The 17357-nt window shown below is 36.4% G+C and overlaps 1 protein-coding gene across 1 annotated transcript in view; it reads left to right on the plus strand.

Moving 5' to 3' along the window:
- The window catches only part of ANGPT1 (angiopoietin 1), a 302210-nt gene that overhangs the window by 210397 nt on the left and 74456 nt on the right, over positions 1-17357 (plus strand). The window contains exon 4 of the mRNA XM_027561317.1: positions 9146-9375. Coding sequence (XP_027417118.1) covers positions 9146-9375 — 230 coding nt within the window. The remainder of the gene's footprint in view (positions 1-9145; positions 9376-17357) is intronic.

Consider the following 17357-nt stretch of genomic DNA (forward strand, 5'->3'; position numbering starts at 1 on the left):
CTAAGGTCAGACTGCCTGGATTGGCCTTGATTCTGCTGTAACCTGCTCTGCCACTTATAATTTGTGTGATTTTGAGCAAGTTATATGAACTTTCTGTGCTTTGGTTGTTCTCATTTGTAACATAGGGGTGATGATAATAGTGCATGGAGTTGATATGAGGATTAATTGAGTTATTGCTTAAAAAACACTGAATACAGTGCTTGAAACACACAGTAAGTGTTTAATCACGCTAATTATTAGTATCACATTGAAGACTTGATGTTTGTTCAGACATGATTGATGCTTGCCTTGTTGGGCTTCCCTGGTGGCTCAGCTGGTAAAGAATCTTCCTGCAGTGAGGGAGACCTGGGTTCAATCCCTGGCTTGGGAAGATCCCCTGGAGAAGGGAAAGGCTACCCACTCCAGTATTCTGGCCTGGAGAGTTCCATAGCCTGTATACTGCGTGGGGTCGCTAAAAGTCGGACACGACTGAGTGACTTTAACTTTCTCTTTCTTTTGTCCGAAATGCCCTGTAGAGCTCACACACGTCTGTCCCTTCAAAACTCAATGTAGATATTACCCCTTCCAAGAAGCTTTTTTCTGATTCTGCCAAATATATTTGCTTATTACAACTTATGGGATTACAATCTACCTTGTTTTTTCCTCCTGTCACTTCACTTATCCCATTACATGGGGGTGTGTGTGTGTATCTATCTATGAACCACTGGACTGTGACCTTCTGGAACATAGAAACTGTGCTTTATTTATTTCTGTGCTCATGCTCCCAAGCACAGTTCTCTACATATAGTATATATAATTTTAAATGCTTTTTGAATGTTGACTGATGAACTGGCAAGTGAATTGGCAAATATCCCAACAAATGTCATTTATCTATGTGCACACAAATGCACACACAACTTAAAAATATTTTAATGGAAAACACAGATCACATAGTTTACATTAAATATTGTAAACATTTTCATTGTTCTTAACATAAATAAAATACAGATGGCTTTTATACCACTGTTCTGCATCCCTAAAAGCCCACTGCATGGCAACCAAGGTTATCAGTCCACATTCTGAGGTTCACTAATTCAGCCCTAGATAGTATCTCCTCAGACCATTCTAGACTCATGACTGTTTGCATTTTCCTGATTAATAAAAAAAATCAACACAAGCCTAACTCATCTAAGTGTTAAATTGTACAGAAGTGTATGAATTGAAATTCAAAGTCCCTAATTCCATATTCCCCCACCCCCCACAGAGAATCATCATTAACAGATTTGCAGTTTGGTACCTATTCTTCCAGACTTTTTAATGAATATATTAAAATATACACATGTAGATAGAGAGTACATATTTATCTGTGTGGTTACAGAGATACATACCCATATGCAATTACACATATGCACAAGTACATATTTATATCATGTATGCATATGTGTATACATTGTAACTATTTTTAAAATGCTGGGTTTATTTCTACTTTATAACAATTTATCATGGATATATTATATATTTAACTATATGCTATACCTCATTCATTGTTAGAAATGCACTAAAATTTACAGCTCAGTAGAACTTTCTGTATTATTTTATATATTCAAAGATATTGATAATTATCAGCAAATTTTACATTCTCCCCAAGTGTTCATGGGCTTTCTAATTTCCTCAAACTTTGCTATCCATTTTATTAACCTTGTTTACCTAAGAGGTTATATTGTACATCTTTCCTGGTTATTGACTATTTGAATTCTTCTTCTGGGACTAGCCTATTCATGTATGTTTCTCATTTTTTATTGGATTGTTTCTCTAATATCATTAACTCCTTATATAAGTTATTTAATCGATATTAAAATTTTGTAGTATATATCACAAATATTTTCTCTAGTTTGTTGTTTATTTTTCAGCATGTTTTTTAGGAAGATTTTTTAGTGTTATGAGGTTGTATACATATTTTTTTCTTCTCAGCTTCTGGCTTCCACAGAATATTTAGCTTATTCTTATCTGCCTCAAACTTTAAAAAGTTTATTTGCTGATTGTTTACCTGTAGTGATCTATGTTTCTGTTCCACATTTGAATTACAGAAATATTTAACTTTGTATTTTAAGAAACAATTTACTACATTCAAGTTAGAAAATTCAATATAAATTTAACCTGAACTTAGTATATGCCCTTGTTTGAGTACGGGGATGGAAAGATAATTCTTTGAAAACCATATTTGCAACAAATGTAAGCACCATACAGATTAAAAATTATTTAAAAATTGAAAGAGCTCTGAGGAGATTCAGGCAGATGACAATGAGAAGGTTTCCATAGTACTGACACCTACCTCCTTGTTTGAGGGCCACATTTACACACAGAGGACTTAAGGAACTGTCACTACTGTGAATCCAGTTGCTGCTATGGCACGAACTCTACTGTAGGAGACAATCTGAAAGGGAGAACTTTTTCTGTGAAAGTTTCAAGATCTATTCAGTGATTTGAAATGCCAGTGTTTTCCATGAGATAAGCTGGAGGAGGCAGACTGTGAAAATTAGGAGGAAAAGTCAACCAAAAACGTCAAGAAGGGCTTTGTATATACTCAATTAGAACCTTTTACTGAAGTTAAAGGTCTGGAGTATTTAGCTTATTTTATTCTTCATTGAAGTGTACCTCTGCCTCAAACTAGAAGTTGAATGCCAAAATTCTATGTATATCTCTTCTCAAAGTGTTTCCAGAAAGAAGAGAAACAGGAAGTACTAAAAGTCCTATGAGGAAACTCTTTGGATTTCAAGTTCAATTTGAATAGATATAAGCACACAGTTTTACTTGTGGCTCAACTGGTAAAGACTCTACCTGCAATGCGGGAGTCCTGGGCTCAGTCCCTGGGTTGGGAGGATCCCCTGGAGAAGGGAAAGGCTACCCACTCCAGTATTCTGGCCTGGAGAATTCTATGGACTGTATAGTCCATGGGGTCACAAAGAGTCAGACACGACTAAACAACTCGCACTTTCCATAAATTACAGTTCCATGGAACACCAATTCTAAGGAATGCATCATAATAAAACTATTTATTTAATTTAGACTTCCCCAAAACTTGACATAGAACTCTTAACTATAGAATGTCTAATAAAAGTAAAAATATTATCAGCAGTGGCCACAGGACTGGAAAAGGTCAGTTTTCATTCCAATCCCAAAGAAAGGCAATGCCAAAAAATGTTCAAACTACCACATAAATGCACTCATCTCACATGCTAGCAAAGTAACACCCAAAGTTCTTTAAGCCAGGCTTCAGCAGTACATGAGCCATGAACTTCCAGATATTCAAGCTGGATTTAGAAAAGGCAGAGGAACCAGAGATCAAATTGCCAACAGCTGCTGGACCATTGAAAAAGCAAGAGAGTTCCAGAAAAACATCTGCTTTATTGAGTACACCAAAGCCTTTGACTCTGTGAATCACAACAAACTCTGAAAAATTCTTAAAGAGATGGGAATACCAGACCACCTTACCTGCCTCTTGAGAAATATGTATGCAGGTCAAGAAGCAACAGTTACAACTAGACAAGGAACAACAGACTGGTTCCAAATAGGGAAAGGAGTATGTAAAGGCTGTATATTGTCACCCTCCTTATTTAACTTCTATGCATAGTACATCATGCAAAATGCCGGGCTGGATGAAGCACAAGCTGGAATCAAGATTGCCGGGAGAAATATCAATAACCTCAGATATGCAGATGACACTACCCTTATGGCAGAAGCAAAGAAGAACTAAAGAGCCTCTTGATGAAAGTGAACGAGGAGAGTAAAAAAGTGGGCTTAAAACTCAACATTCAGAAAACTAAGATCATGGCATTTGGTCCCATTACTTCATGGCAAATAGATGGGAAAACAATGGAAACAGTGACAGACTTGTTTTTTGGGGCTCCAAAAACACTGCAGATGGTAACTGCAGCCATGAAATTAAAACACACTTGCTCCTTAGAAGAAAAGTTATGACCAACTTAGCATATTAAAAAGAAGAGACATAACTTTGCCAACAAAGGTCCCTCTAGTCAAAGCTTTGGTTTTTCCGGTAGTCATGTGTGGATGTGAGAGTTGAAGTATGAAGAAAGCTGAGTGTGAAAGAATTGATCCTTTTGAACTGTGGTTTTAGAGAAGACTCTTGAGAGTCCCTTGGACTGCAAGGAGATCCAACCAGTCTGAAGCTGAAATGCTAATGCTTTGGCAACCTGATATGAAGAACTGACTCATTGGAAAAGACCTTGATGCTGGGAAAGATTGAAGGCAAGAGGAGAAGGGGACGACAGAGGATGGCATCACCAACTTAATGGACATGAGTTTGAGCAAGCTCCGGGAGTCAGTGATGGACAGGAAAGACTGCCTTGCTGCTTGCTGCAGTCCATGGGGTCGCAAAAAGTTGGACACAACTGAGCAACTGAACTGAGCTGAATAAAAATATACTGCATGTACTCTAGAAAACAGTGCATTGGACTTTGGAATTAGCATCCAGGTTTCAGATTATGCATTTAAACCTAAACTAAATTTGTTGCTAAAGGCCATCCATCATCAGGGAAAATATGACTGCTTTGCCTATTGAATTTAGGACAGTGGAGCTGTCTTGTTCTTCAGATCAACTTTTTTTTTAATATAAATTTATTTATTTTAATTGGAACTTAATTACTTTACAATATTGTATTGGTTTTGCCATATATTGACATGAATCTGCCATGGGTGTACATGTGTTCCTCAGATCAACTTTTATAAATAAAAGACTCCGTGCGCAGCTGAGATGGCCTCTGCCTACTTAACTGGATAGGGATAATGTAAGAGGACCAATAAAAGACCTCACGACACAATGGGATATAATCAATATATTGAGTAAGAAAATTAAATTTAATGGCAGAGGGTTTAAGGCAGAAAGAAAATCTCAGTTAAGATTTTTTTTAATGGCTTGGCAAAAAAAATTTGTTTTTATACATGGAAAAGATGAATAGGTTGAAATATTGTGAAAGACAAGCTCCCAAAAATAACCAGATGGAGAGCAGCAAATAGTAAAGGGATATTAAGTTGACGCCTTGATTCTTGGCTGTTATAATGTAAGTATGTGGAAGTAGATAGAGATTGCTTCTGCTGCTGCTGCTAAGTCACTTCAGTCATGTCCGACTCTGTATGACCCCATGGATGGCAGCCTACCAGGCTCCCCTGTCCCTGGGATTCTCCAGGCAAGAGCACTAGAGTGGGTTGCCATTTCCTTCTCCAATGCATGAAAGTGAAAAGTCAAAGTGAAGTCGTTCAGTCATGTCTGACTTTCAGCGACCCCATGGACTGCAGCCTACCAGGCTCCTCCATCCATGAGATTTTCCAGGCAAGAGTATTGGAGTGGAGTGCCATTGCCTTCTCTGAGATAGAGATTATGTTATAGTAAATCAGAGAAATGAGACTCTAAAGCTAGTTTTCATAACACTGGGTTGTCATGGACAGTTTTCTAGTCTGAGAAGTTAGAACAGTTGGCTTTTTATTTTGGTTCTGATACAGTGTTTGCACAATTTTATACATGGTATTTATAGATTTTTACCTAAATCTAGGCCTTGTAACATCTTCTCATTCTGTATCACTATTTTACTTTAACAATAAAAAGACATGGGATTTTTTAATGCTCTACAGCAAAAATGGTGTATTACAACAATATAATTAGTAAGTACAGATAGTATATGAATATTTTCTGGCAGAAGAGTTTTGAATTCAAGCCAGTTTGGAAATAGTAAGGAAGGCCTAACTTCCCAAGTAGATAATAACTAATGGATGAGAATTGTTAAAGAAAAGAGGATGGTATTTTGGAAGCCAAATATGAAGAGGTGGAAGGGAGGGGATGAATAGTATCAAAAAGATAACAATTTTGCCTGAAAAAGTCTAAAAATTGTCATTAATGTAAAGGGTATCTGTAGTAAATAAAGTTAATAGAGAAATACTATGGAATAAAAGCAATTAAAGAGAATCCAAGTGAAGAAATGAGACAAGAAAATGACTTGAAGAGATTAATTAGGTGCTAAGACATGCCATTTGTGAAACAGTGCGGCATGTTCCCAATTTGCTTATAGTTTTTATGCATTTGATTTTTAAGACATATATTTCATTCTCAATCCTGTGAGATGTCTGTGATGCAAAGCAAATTTCTTCCCTGGGTATCCCTTCTTTACTTTACATGAATTTGTATTTTAAAATGACAGGCTATGTTGATGTCTTTTAATACCTAGTAGCCATGGTCGGAGAAGGCAATGGCACCCCACTCCAGTACTCTTGCCTGGAAAATCCCATGGACGGAGGACCCTGGTGGGCCACAGTCCATGAGGTCGCTAAGAGTTGGACACGACTGAGCGACTTCACTTTGACTTTTCACTTTCATGCATTGGAGAAGGAAATGGCAACCCACTCCAGTGTTCTTGCCTGGAGAGTCCCAGGGACGGGGGAGCCTGGTGGGCTGCCATCTATGGGGTCACACAGAGTTGGACATGACTGAAGCAACTTAGCAGCAGCAGGAGCAGCCATGGTCCATTAAGATTGTTTGGTGAATTATGAAAATTAACATTTTTTTCCCAACATGCTAAGTGTATACTCCTTCTACTTGGGAAGTACAGACTTTTTGTTACACAAGCCAGAGTTCAGAATTTTTTCCTTTGGCACGGGGATTTCTTTGATCAACTTTCATTCTCAGCTCTTTCCAAAATTCTGAAAATCAAAATAGAACAAAAACTCCTTTATTGACATCTCAGATAGTAGCCATCTTTTAGTATATGTCTTCTTGAGAAAAAAATGCTTCAAAAGTAGAAAGTGGGAAAACATGAATGCCAAAAAGTATTATGTCTGAAACAGAAGTTTCTTGTAGCTGCTTTTTTCTTTTATTTGAATTTTTTTTCCCATTTCTCTCTGAAAATAAATGGTTAGAGTGGGAATAGTGTCATTTTATATTTTACATTGGCACTCAGCAACTAATAAATGCAAACAAAAGCATGGTATTTTCCAAATCAGAATGTTACCTACTAATTAAGAAAACTTAAAAGCCAGTGCTCATCTTATTTCAGGAACAAAATGATAATTCAGAATTTTTATCTAGTATTTTATGACTATACATCCAAATGTTGCTCTTTTCATTATTACAGTTAAGGTTTCTTGGTAGTATACTGTAACTCTTGTGAATTTGAAAGAAAATTTTCCATAAGTTCACAGACTCGATTTTATAGGCATTTAACATCTGATCATTACCCTAGGAAGAGAAACAAAAATAATTAAAAGTAAACTGAGAATGAGCTAAGGCATCCAACTGTGCTTAATTCTCAGATCAGAAGGCCAAAAATTAACAGTCACAGAGAAAACCTCCTCTGACATGCATAGCAAGCATACTAATCACTTAACGATGGGTGGGATAAAGATTTTAACCAATAAAAAAGGTATTTGGCATTATTTGGTTTTGTTTGCTTTTTAGCTACTAACTTTTCCAGCAGCAAGTTACTGACACAGAAGGAAACACTAAAATGCAACGAATCATACCTACTCCTTCAGAAATGCCGTGTGTGTCTCATCTTTCTCCAGCTTCCTTGCCTGAAGTTTTCATTCCAAAAAATGCTTTAATAAATAAAAATGACCTTCACATTTTCCCAAATCATTATACCCAAGATCTATTCAACTGAGTTTGCTTAATGACAGAGATCCTTTCACAGTGCTGTAGAATATAAAGCAACTCAAAATAGAGAAGCGGATCTTCTTAGATTGCAAAAGTCACAGAGCTGTGTCAATGGGTCTCAATGTGAAGTTTTCTGGGCATGCTACCAAAGGTGTTGTAAATTAGTAAGTTCTTATACATAGAAGCATCACAGTGTTTTTCAGGCTTAGTTCAATGAGCAGATTTTCTTTGATGTTCCACATTTTTTTGGAGGATAAGTTTATCAGCAAAGATCTGGAATTACCACTTGCAGGTCTCGCCACACTTCTTAATCTGTGTTATGGGCAGTCAGATATTCCAGCTCATCCCCTACTACAGGGAGTTGGAAAACTTGGCTCTTCAAACAATCTCTATTTTATGACTTAAGTATTAAGTTTAGAACACTCCCTAGTGTCCCCTTTTGGAAAACGTATAGTAATGATTCAGTGCTACATTTCTCCAAGGTAAATTAAATACCCAGTCTGGTATGTTACATTTGAATAACACCTTGTAAACTAAGGACTGGTTGAACCTTCTGTAAATGAAACTGAGAAAACTGAATAAGGCTCTTCTCTGAGGAATACTAGTATATTATACACTCTATAAAATGTAAGTGCTTCTTATTTCCAGTCAGTTGCTAGCATCCAACAGTGCTTCTGCATTTTCTATCATTTTTAATGTGCAATATGCAAAGGGAGTATCCTGTGAAGAGTTCTGAAAGAAGGAAGGTTCTTGGCTGAGGACTGTATCACTCCAAGCAAAGCTTCCCAAGTCCTTTTGTAAGACCATCCCATCAGCAACATAATCTTCCTTTTTGGAACCAATTATTCAGTAATTTGGAAATTTGTTATGCCTTTAGCCCTTATCTTGAAGCTCTGATTGAGAGATAAAGTAAGCTAGTGGTTACAATACAGGGCCAGGTATCAATAATCCCAAGGAACGTAATTCACTGTGACTTTACATAGCTTAGTTTCTGGTCCTCTGGTTTCTGCATCAATATGCTATTCCTCGTGAAATGTAATCCCTGTTAATGTTTTGAAAATCCCAAATGAATGAAACAAAGTAAATAAAAAATAGTTTCTATAGTTTGTTCAAACTTTTTTCTGAACTACTGCTTCTATTTCTTATTGGATCCATTTCTTTAATGAAAATTATGCTATAATTTCTCCAGACAGAGTCCAAGTTAACTACCCTGGATGTAAGATACATCCCAAGAAATAAATTACATTTAGGAAAGAAACATCACTCTAACAATAACTGATCTAATAACTCTTCATTTCAAATGCTGTATAATGTCATTCCTATTAAATATATATTTATGTATAAATGCATTTATATGTATATACTTTTTCTGAGTCACTTGCTTAATAAATATTTCCCTGGTGAAATACCTAACTAAAATTTCTTACAGTAAATAAACTCAGGAACTAGTTGAATCATGCTTCTTACAGCATTTTAAAACTAAATCTTATCTTCACTTCCTTGTAGTTTATTAGAACACAAAATCTTTGAAATGGAGGGAAAGCACAAGGAAGAATTGGACACCTTAAAGGAAGAGAAAGAGAATCTTCAAGGCTTGGTTACTCGTCAGACATACATAATCCAGGAACTGGAGAAACAGTTGAACAGAGCCACCACCAATAACAGTGTCCTTCAGAAGCAGCAGCTGGAGCTCATGGACACAGTGCACAACCTCGTCAACCTCTGCACTAAAGAAGGTAGTAAGAATTTCTTCCTTACTTTGGTTATACTAAATATTTTATTCAATACAGAGCAAGTAAATATCCAATATAACTTTCTAAGTTGCATTGATTGCTAGTATAGAAGCAGCAAAAGAACTTTGTTCTTAGAAGCATTTAATGAAGTTTGCACTGACAATTTTCTCATGTTTTTAACTTCAGAGAAATTATTCATAAGCTTGGGTTCATGAATTCACCATATCTTTCTAATTTCTCCTTTTTTATTGGCCTTTTGGCCTTAAATAAAATCTATTAGGTTCTCATAGATAAATATTTAGTACTGTAATGTTAGACACTTAACTATACAGGACAGAATTTAGACTCTATTAAAGATTAGTTCAGAGTGCTGAGAAGAATTTCAGGAGCGTTCCCATTTTAAAACTATTTCTTTTGCAGTGGAGGAGAGGGAAGAGTTACCTGCAGAGACAAAGAGGCAGAGAAGTTCCTAATAACTGTTATGAAAGAGGAGGAATATTTGTTATTAAAAGCCTGTTTTAGGATTATTCATGTGGCCCTGTATGGAGAAGACCTAACAAGGGCATATGAGCAAACTTATTCTGGGCTATCTTCATGATAGTGAAAGTATAAACTTTTAATACCCACCAGAATATCTGGAGCCATTTAGCCATTGGAAATATTGTAGGCCTGTGTCTCTTTAGAAGACATCCATCCATCTGTCCACCTGCCCACCCATCAGTTATTGAAAAAATGTCTCTGTGTACACCTGTTCACTTCAAGCAGAACCTCACTTGAGCCACAGGAGAACGCTTCAAAGTTTGGAGTTTCTATAGTTCTGCTCACTAATCAGTCTTTCTATGAGTGAACATGGACAAGAAAACACCACTTATATCTGAAGGTCATGGTTATCATTAAGCTGTCGCTTATGTGATCATTCATGTAACGGTTCAGTGTTCATATGTAATGTACATAATTGGAGGCTCCTTTAATTTAACAGTGGACTTGAGCTATATTAAAAATAACTCAGTTCCATAGTCTCATGTATACATATGAATACAGAGGATAACTACATTTTAAGTGATCTTGTTTTAAAGACATTTAGCATTTCTCTATTACACTCCATTACCTTCGGTTCTATCTCCTTTAGATAGTCTAAACAAGTCCTTAATATACTTTTTGAAGAATATTTTTTAAACAGTGAGTTCCCAGGGCTCCGTTTGTGTGTGCTCAGAAATGTGATTGAGAAGGAAAAAACCTGCTAATCAGTCAGAGCCTGCCAAAACCTTGAGTTAGAGTCCACTGGAAGGAAAACATGATAGAATTTTGCCAGAGAATTTTAATAGAGCTCATGAGTATTTAGAAATTAAGTATTAATATGAGACATATCTATTCTCATATTGAACTGAATACATTAGGGGAAAAATTGGAAACATATTTTTCTTATCATCCTGAGACGTAATGCACATGGAGTTGAGTAGTTCTTTTTTTTTTATTAATGATGTTAGAAATATCAAGCCTTGGTGATTCTCACAAAGCTCATATGTCTGCCTACTTATCATAATTTCACTTCTTTTCTGAGTACTTGTCCAATAAATATGTCTTTAAACTTTTTCAGGCAGGAGGGTGACTTCAAAATTAAAATTCCTGGCTAGTTTTGGTCTTTGGGTGCAACATCAGGAATCAAACATCTGTTCAAGAAATGTAATTTATTGAACAATAACAATGGCACTCCTGATGGATGCTACCCACAACATCACTCAGTGTATGAGAAAAGTAACTATGCCTATTCTATTATAACTATGCCTATTCTATTATAGAGCACATCCAAAAAGTAATTGGAAAAGGAAGTGGCAACCCACACCAATGTTCTTGCCTGGGAAATCCCATGGACGGAGGAATCTGGCGGGTTACAGATCATGAGACAGAGTCGGATAGAACTGAGTGACTAACACTACAGAGGGAGATGGAAATTGTCTAATACTTCATACCTCTAGACATTTATTTTCTTTTTAATGATAAAATTATAAAACAAATCCTATTTAACTATATTTTATAATCCAACTTTCTCACACACACAATGTAAGCATATTAAGCTATTATCCAATGGATTCTATGCTCTCATAGTGTGTGAAAGTCACTCAGTCATGTCTGACTCTTTGCGACTCCATGGACTGTCCATGGAATTCTCTAGGCCAGAATACTGGAGTGGGTAGACTTTCCATTCTCCAGGGGATCTTCCCAACCCAGGAATCAAACCCAGGTCTCCCTCATTGCAGGCAGATTCTTTACCAGCTAGCCACAAGGGAAGCCCAAATAGTGAAAGTGAAAGTTGCTCAGTCGTGTTTGACTCTTTGTGATCCCATGGACTACACAGTCCATGTAATTCTCTAGGCCAGAATACTGGAGTGGGTAGTCTTTCCCTTCTCCAGAGGATCTTCCCAACCCAGGTATCGAACCCAGGTCTCCTGCATTGCAAGTGGATTCTTTACCAGCTGAGCCATAAGGGAAGCACAAGAACACTGGAGTGGGTAGCCTATCCCTTCTCCAGGGGATCTTCCCAACCCAGAAATTGAACCAGCGTTTCCTGCATTGCAGGTGGATTCTTTACCAACTGAGCTATCAGGGAAGCCCATGCTCTCATAACCATAGATTTTATTTGTTTCTTATTATACTTTTTTTTTTCTCTCTAATCCCACAGTTAAGTATTCTACTAAGTATTTGGTGATTTAAGAATTCATGAGACACAAAAATGGAATGTGTTTCTCACTAAGTTTTCTACAAAGATTTTACTTCATTTTCACTGGCACCATAGCATTTGGTTACAGTGAATTTAAAACTTTAAATGACTAATTGCATAATACTAGATTAAATGCATGTTGCTAAATTGCTTCAATCGTGTCCGACTCTTTGCAACCCTGTGGGCTCCTCTGTCCATGGGATTCTCTGGACATTGGAGGGGTTGCCATACCCTCCTCCAGGGAATCTTCCTAACCCAGGGATCGAACCAATGTATCCTGCATTACAGGCAGATACTTTACCATCTGAACCACCAGGGAAGTCCACTAGATTAAATATCAGTTACTGAAACAAACTTATTTCATTCTAATTTCAAAATACATGAGTAAAATCTTTTCCTTCTTAAGACCAAAAATTCATTTATCAAGTAAATTTGTTATTTATCAAAGATTATACATAAATGTTCTCTCATTAAAAATAAATATATGTAAATAAGCCTAAATCAACACATTACAATAAATGTACCACTTTTCTAAAATGTATATTTCAAAAAAAAAAAAAATGCAAAGAGTAGTCTGAGTTTCAAAAAATCTGTGTCATAATCCAAAAAGGCAAAAATTTTAATTGACCTAAGGTTCTTCTCACTCTAACTTGACTAAGTCAGTCATATGGATACAGCCTGAATAGAATACTACAAAACAGAAGAAAAAATTTCTACTGAGTTTTTTTCTGTCATTGGCAACTAATTTAATCTTTATGAAGCGTTTAATCATTTATAGGGGTTTCCCCAGTGGCACAGTGGTAAAGAATTCACCTGCAATGCAGGAGAAGCAGGAGACACAGGTTCAATCCCCATGTAGGGAATATCCCCTGGAGGAGGAAATGGCAGCCCACCTCAGTATTCTTGCGGGGAAAATCCCATAACAGATGAGTCGAGCGGGCTACAATCATGGGGAGGCAAAGAGTCGGATAGGACTGAGCTTGCTAATCATTTCTTATGTAGGATAATTATATCTACTTCACAATGATAGTGAGAACATTAGATACTTCATATTAAAACAAAAGTATGGGACATATTTGATTCATTAAACTTTAGTTCCTTCCTTTTCCTCCAAGTGACAAAATTCAGCTAAATGCAAATTTATTAAGTGCTAGTTATAAGTAAAATTTCTTTCACAGAAAATGTCTGAATACAGTGTTCTAGAGTGTCTGACTGTTGACAGTCATCCAAGTCCCTTCTTTTTAACTTGTTTCCAAATCACTAAAATGGAATCATGATATTCAATTCCTGGTGATTAAGAATTAACAGAGATTTGTATAAAACTCATAGCATCAAGTGTTATGTAGTATTTTTTTTTTTCACTTTCACTTTTCATACTAAACCACTTAAGGTCATTTTCTAAAATAGTTTAGCAAACTTTCCTCTTGTCTTAACAGGCAATAGCAGTATCTTAGGCAAATAGTCATTGCAAACTGAATTGTGTCTGTTTTTTAAGACTTCTGGGTAACACACTTATTTTTGTCTAATCTTTGTCTGCAAACACTTGGTTGCATTTATTCTTAGAATTACCACTGAAGAAATAGTACTCTCAATGTTATCATAGTGTCAAACCTTAGCTGACTGCTTCAGGTTTTTGGCAATTCAAGTTATTCTGGGAATTAAATAGTTCACATTGATAACAGCATGGAAGCAAGGTTTAGAATTCTTTGGGGGAGGATAATCAGGTACTGTGACTGTCAACATCCAGCAGTCATCTCTGTTGAGAGGTGATTGAAGCATCATCACGTACCTTGGACACACACAAGACAAACATGATATTATGTGACCAAGAATTTAATTATTAACAAACCATAAAATATAGGAAAGAGAAATACAGAAAATAGTATTTAGGCTCCATTGTAAAATTACACTGACTGATTTTCTTACTGTCGAAATCAGTTTAGAACATACTCCTGTGATACCAAGATATGATTTATAAACTTGTCATTCATTCATTAAATAGTTATACAGCAACTATTTTGCTTCAGATTCTCTTCTGAGAATAAAGATATCCATCTATTTTTATTTAACAAATATTTGCTGAGTTCCTATAATATGCCAGGTACTATTCAGACCACTAGGGAGAGAGAAAAGTATACTGTCTGTGGCTTCAAGAAAACTAGAATTTGGTAGGGAAAGAGAGGTAAACAGACAATTGTATTTCATAAATATTTGCTAGATGTGAGGCCAGGGTGTCAGGGGACTAGTGAAACACACAGGAAGAATACTAGAATCATGACAGAGACAGAGGAATGAGGGCAGAATCCAGCATCTGCAGAGTCTTCTTAAGTAAGGCTTTTGTTGAATCCTTATTATGATTCAGGCATTGATTAAGCTTTATGTGTTTTAACTTAGTCCTCACAGTAACAGTATAAGGGAACTACTGTGGTTAGCCCCATTTTATAAATTCCACAAGCTATCAGTAATTTGCCTAAGGCTGCATAGCTGGAAAAGGTCAATCCAGGAATAAAACATAGGCAGGAGGGTTCTAATGAGGAGACAGTGACTAAGTCTTCAAAATGAAGAAGACCGAGGGTACTCCAGAGAGCATAAACAACATGTATATTTGCCAGGAGTCATCAAAATGGGTGGGGGGTGTACACCTACATGTATAACCTATTTCTCAGAATTGAAGGCAGGAGAACAATGAAAGATGAAGTTAGAAAGGTAAACAGAAGGAGATCAAAATAGCTGTGTGTGTTTTTTTTTTCCTTGAAAGCAATAAGAAGTCATTGTCAGTATATAAGGACAATAATGACATTATCATTTTAGAAAAATTACCCCAAGTCACAGTATAGGAACAACACACTGTTAAGTTGACAAGTCTGGAAGCAGAGGGGCCAGATGGATGCTTTGCCATTTATTAAAATATTAACAAATACTTGAGAGTATGAGCCAGTCTTCTTAGCCCCTTGCATATATTAACTCATTTAATTCTGACAACAACTCTGTAAACGAAGTGCTCTTATTAACCTTATCTGACGGACAAAGAAATTAAGCATATAAAGGTAAATAATTTTTAAATATTACACTGCTAGCAAGTGAGAAGGCTGAGATTTGAACCCACAGTCTAGATCTTGATTCTGTACGTTATCCACTATACTATGATTGAGAGAAAAGGTATATTGATGGTTTTCATCAGGTTCTCAAAAGGATCTTCTGGGAGAGAAATAATGAGGTCAGGATCAAACCAGGGCAAATGGAAAGGCAACTAGAGGGAAATTTTGTGAACAAAGAGTTAGAATCAACAAGAGATAACCACTTATTTAGAAGTAAACTCAAATATATTAGAAATTCTGGGTTGACTAATTTTGATATTTCTTAAAATCAGCAACATGAGAAAAGAAACAGGCTTAGGAGGCAAGATTTAGTTTGAGCATATGGACTGAGGTGACTACGGAAGGCAGGGGAATGAGTCTGGAGTTCAGTAGTAAAATCCTGAGGACCATATAGATTGATGTGTCCTCAGAGGAGACAGTTGGTAAAGCCATGCTGTTCAATAGACTCACTGAACATGTGTATAAAGCAATGACAAAACCATTTGGGGGTTATAAATCCATTCAAGAATCTGATAAAAACTAGTCTACCATTACTTAGTGCAACTACTTGGCACAAATCTGTGTACGATTTCAGGGGATAAACAGAGTGAATTACAGAAATCCATAAAATACAGAAATTACATAATATGAACTCCTTTTAAAATATTAAGAATGTGAATCAAATACAGAAAGTTGGGAGTTCTTTAAGGGACAGATAAAGGAGACCAAAATAGCAGTTATAAGCAGAGAGAAAAGATGGTTATGTAGGGTCTATTTTAGTGGCAAAAAAGCAGAAAGTTCAAACAAACAAACAGACTGAACTTTGGAACTGGGATGTCACCTTCCATAGGGAGAGTCTGAATGAACTGTAGAGCTCAACTGCATAGACTGCAGGCTAAAATGATAAGATGAATTAAAAGCAGAAACTGTTGTCTCGTGCTCATGTTCAGTTGCTTCAGTCAGGTCCCACTCTTAGTGACCCTGTGGACTTAGCTCACCAGGTTCCTCTGTCCATGGGATTCTCCAGGCAGGAATACTGGAGTGGTTTGCCATTTCCTCCTCCAGGGGATCTTCCCAACCTAGGGATAGAACCCACATCTCCTGCAGCTCCTGCATTGCAGGCAGATTCTTTACCACTGAGCCATGAGAGAAGCCCCAAATAGTATTGGAGTGGATTGCCATTTCCTTCTCTAAAATGTTGTCCACCCCCATCCAAATGTTGAATGTGAAAGGGTGGATAGCAGTTTCAGGTAGAGAAGCACTCAGGGTAGAGAGGAATAAAAAGAAACTTAAATACCAAGAGACAAGAGCATATTTATATGCTTAGCTCCTTAATATGAAGTATAAAAATTTCAAATCATAAGAAGCTTCTCCTGAAGTTTATTTTAAAAGTTTCTTTCATATAATCTGAAAGAGATAATGACTGATACTACAAATTTTTAAGCGATCTCAATTATTTGGTTTAATGTGTCTTTCCCAGGGGCTGATTGCAATGGTACGGAACGTTTGATCATTATTTTCAGGCTTCTGGCCTTCTGAAAAGGGGAAATGAGGCATTTGCTTCCTTTGCAGTGCTGAGGGGACATTTGGCTCTGTTCTCAGAATAATTCTACCATCTGAAAAGAATTTACCTCCCGTGCAGTGTCTATTGAGTTTGTGAAGTAAATCATTCAATCAAGGGATGAGACAGCTTGAACTCCTGCAAGTCCCTTGAGTTAAGAACAACTCTTAAAAACATCACAAGCGATGGGAGGAAATTAAAACTTTTTGAATGTCAGTCATATAAACATTTATAAAAATAGAAAATATCATTTTTATTGACTTAGTAAAATATTTGGTTTCTCGTTGACTACTTGTAATGCACAATTTAACATTAGGTAGAAAGAGAAAGAAAAATACAGGAAGTCATCTGCTGAACACTACAGTGAGCGCTTGTTTCCATTTAATGAGGGGAATGCTTTATCTTGACAGAAAATTACATGTCAAACATTTACAATTTCCTTAAAATGAACCACACTTCTAGCACTTCCTTTCACAAAACCTAATGGCTTAAGGGGAAAGTGACTATTTATTTTTGGAAATGGTATGTTTCTCCTTTTTGGTGGAGCATGTTATCAGCCTTCTGAAAAGTCATAATTTCTGTTAAAAAAAAATTGTGTGAATAGAAGATAGCCAAAATAATGATAACA

Source organism: Bos indicus x Bos taurus, chromosome 14 (genome assembly GCF_003369695.1).
Source record: "Bos indicus x Bos taurus breed Angus x Brahman F1 hybrid chromosome 14, Bos_hybrid_MaternalHap_v2.0, whole genome shotgun sequence".
Lineage (NCBI taxonomy): Eukaryota > Metazoa > Chordata > Mammalia > Artiodactyla > Bovidae > Bos > Bos indicus x Bos taurus.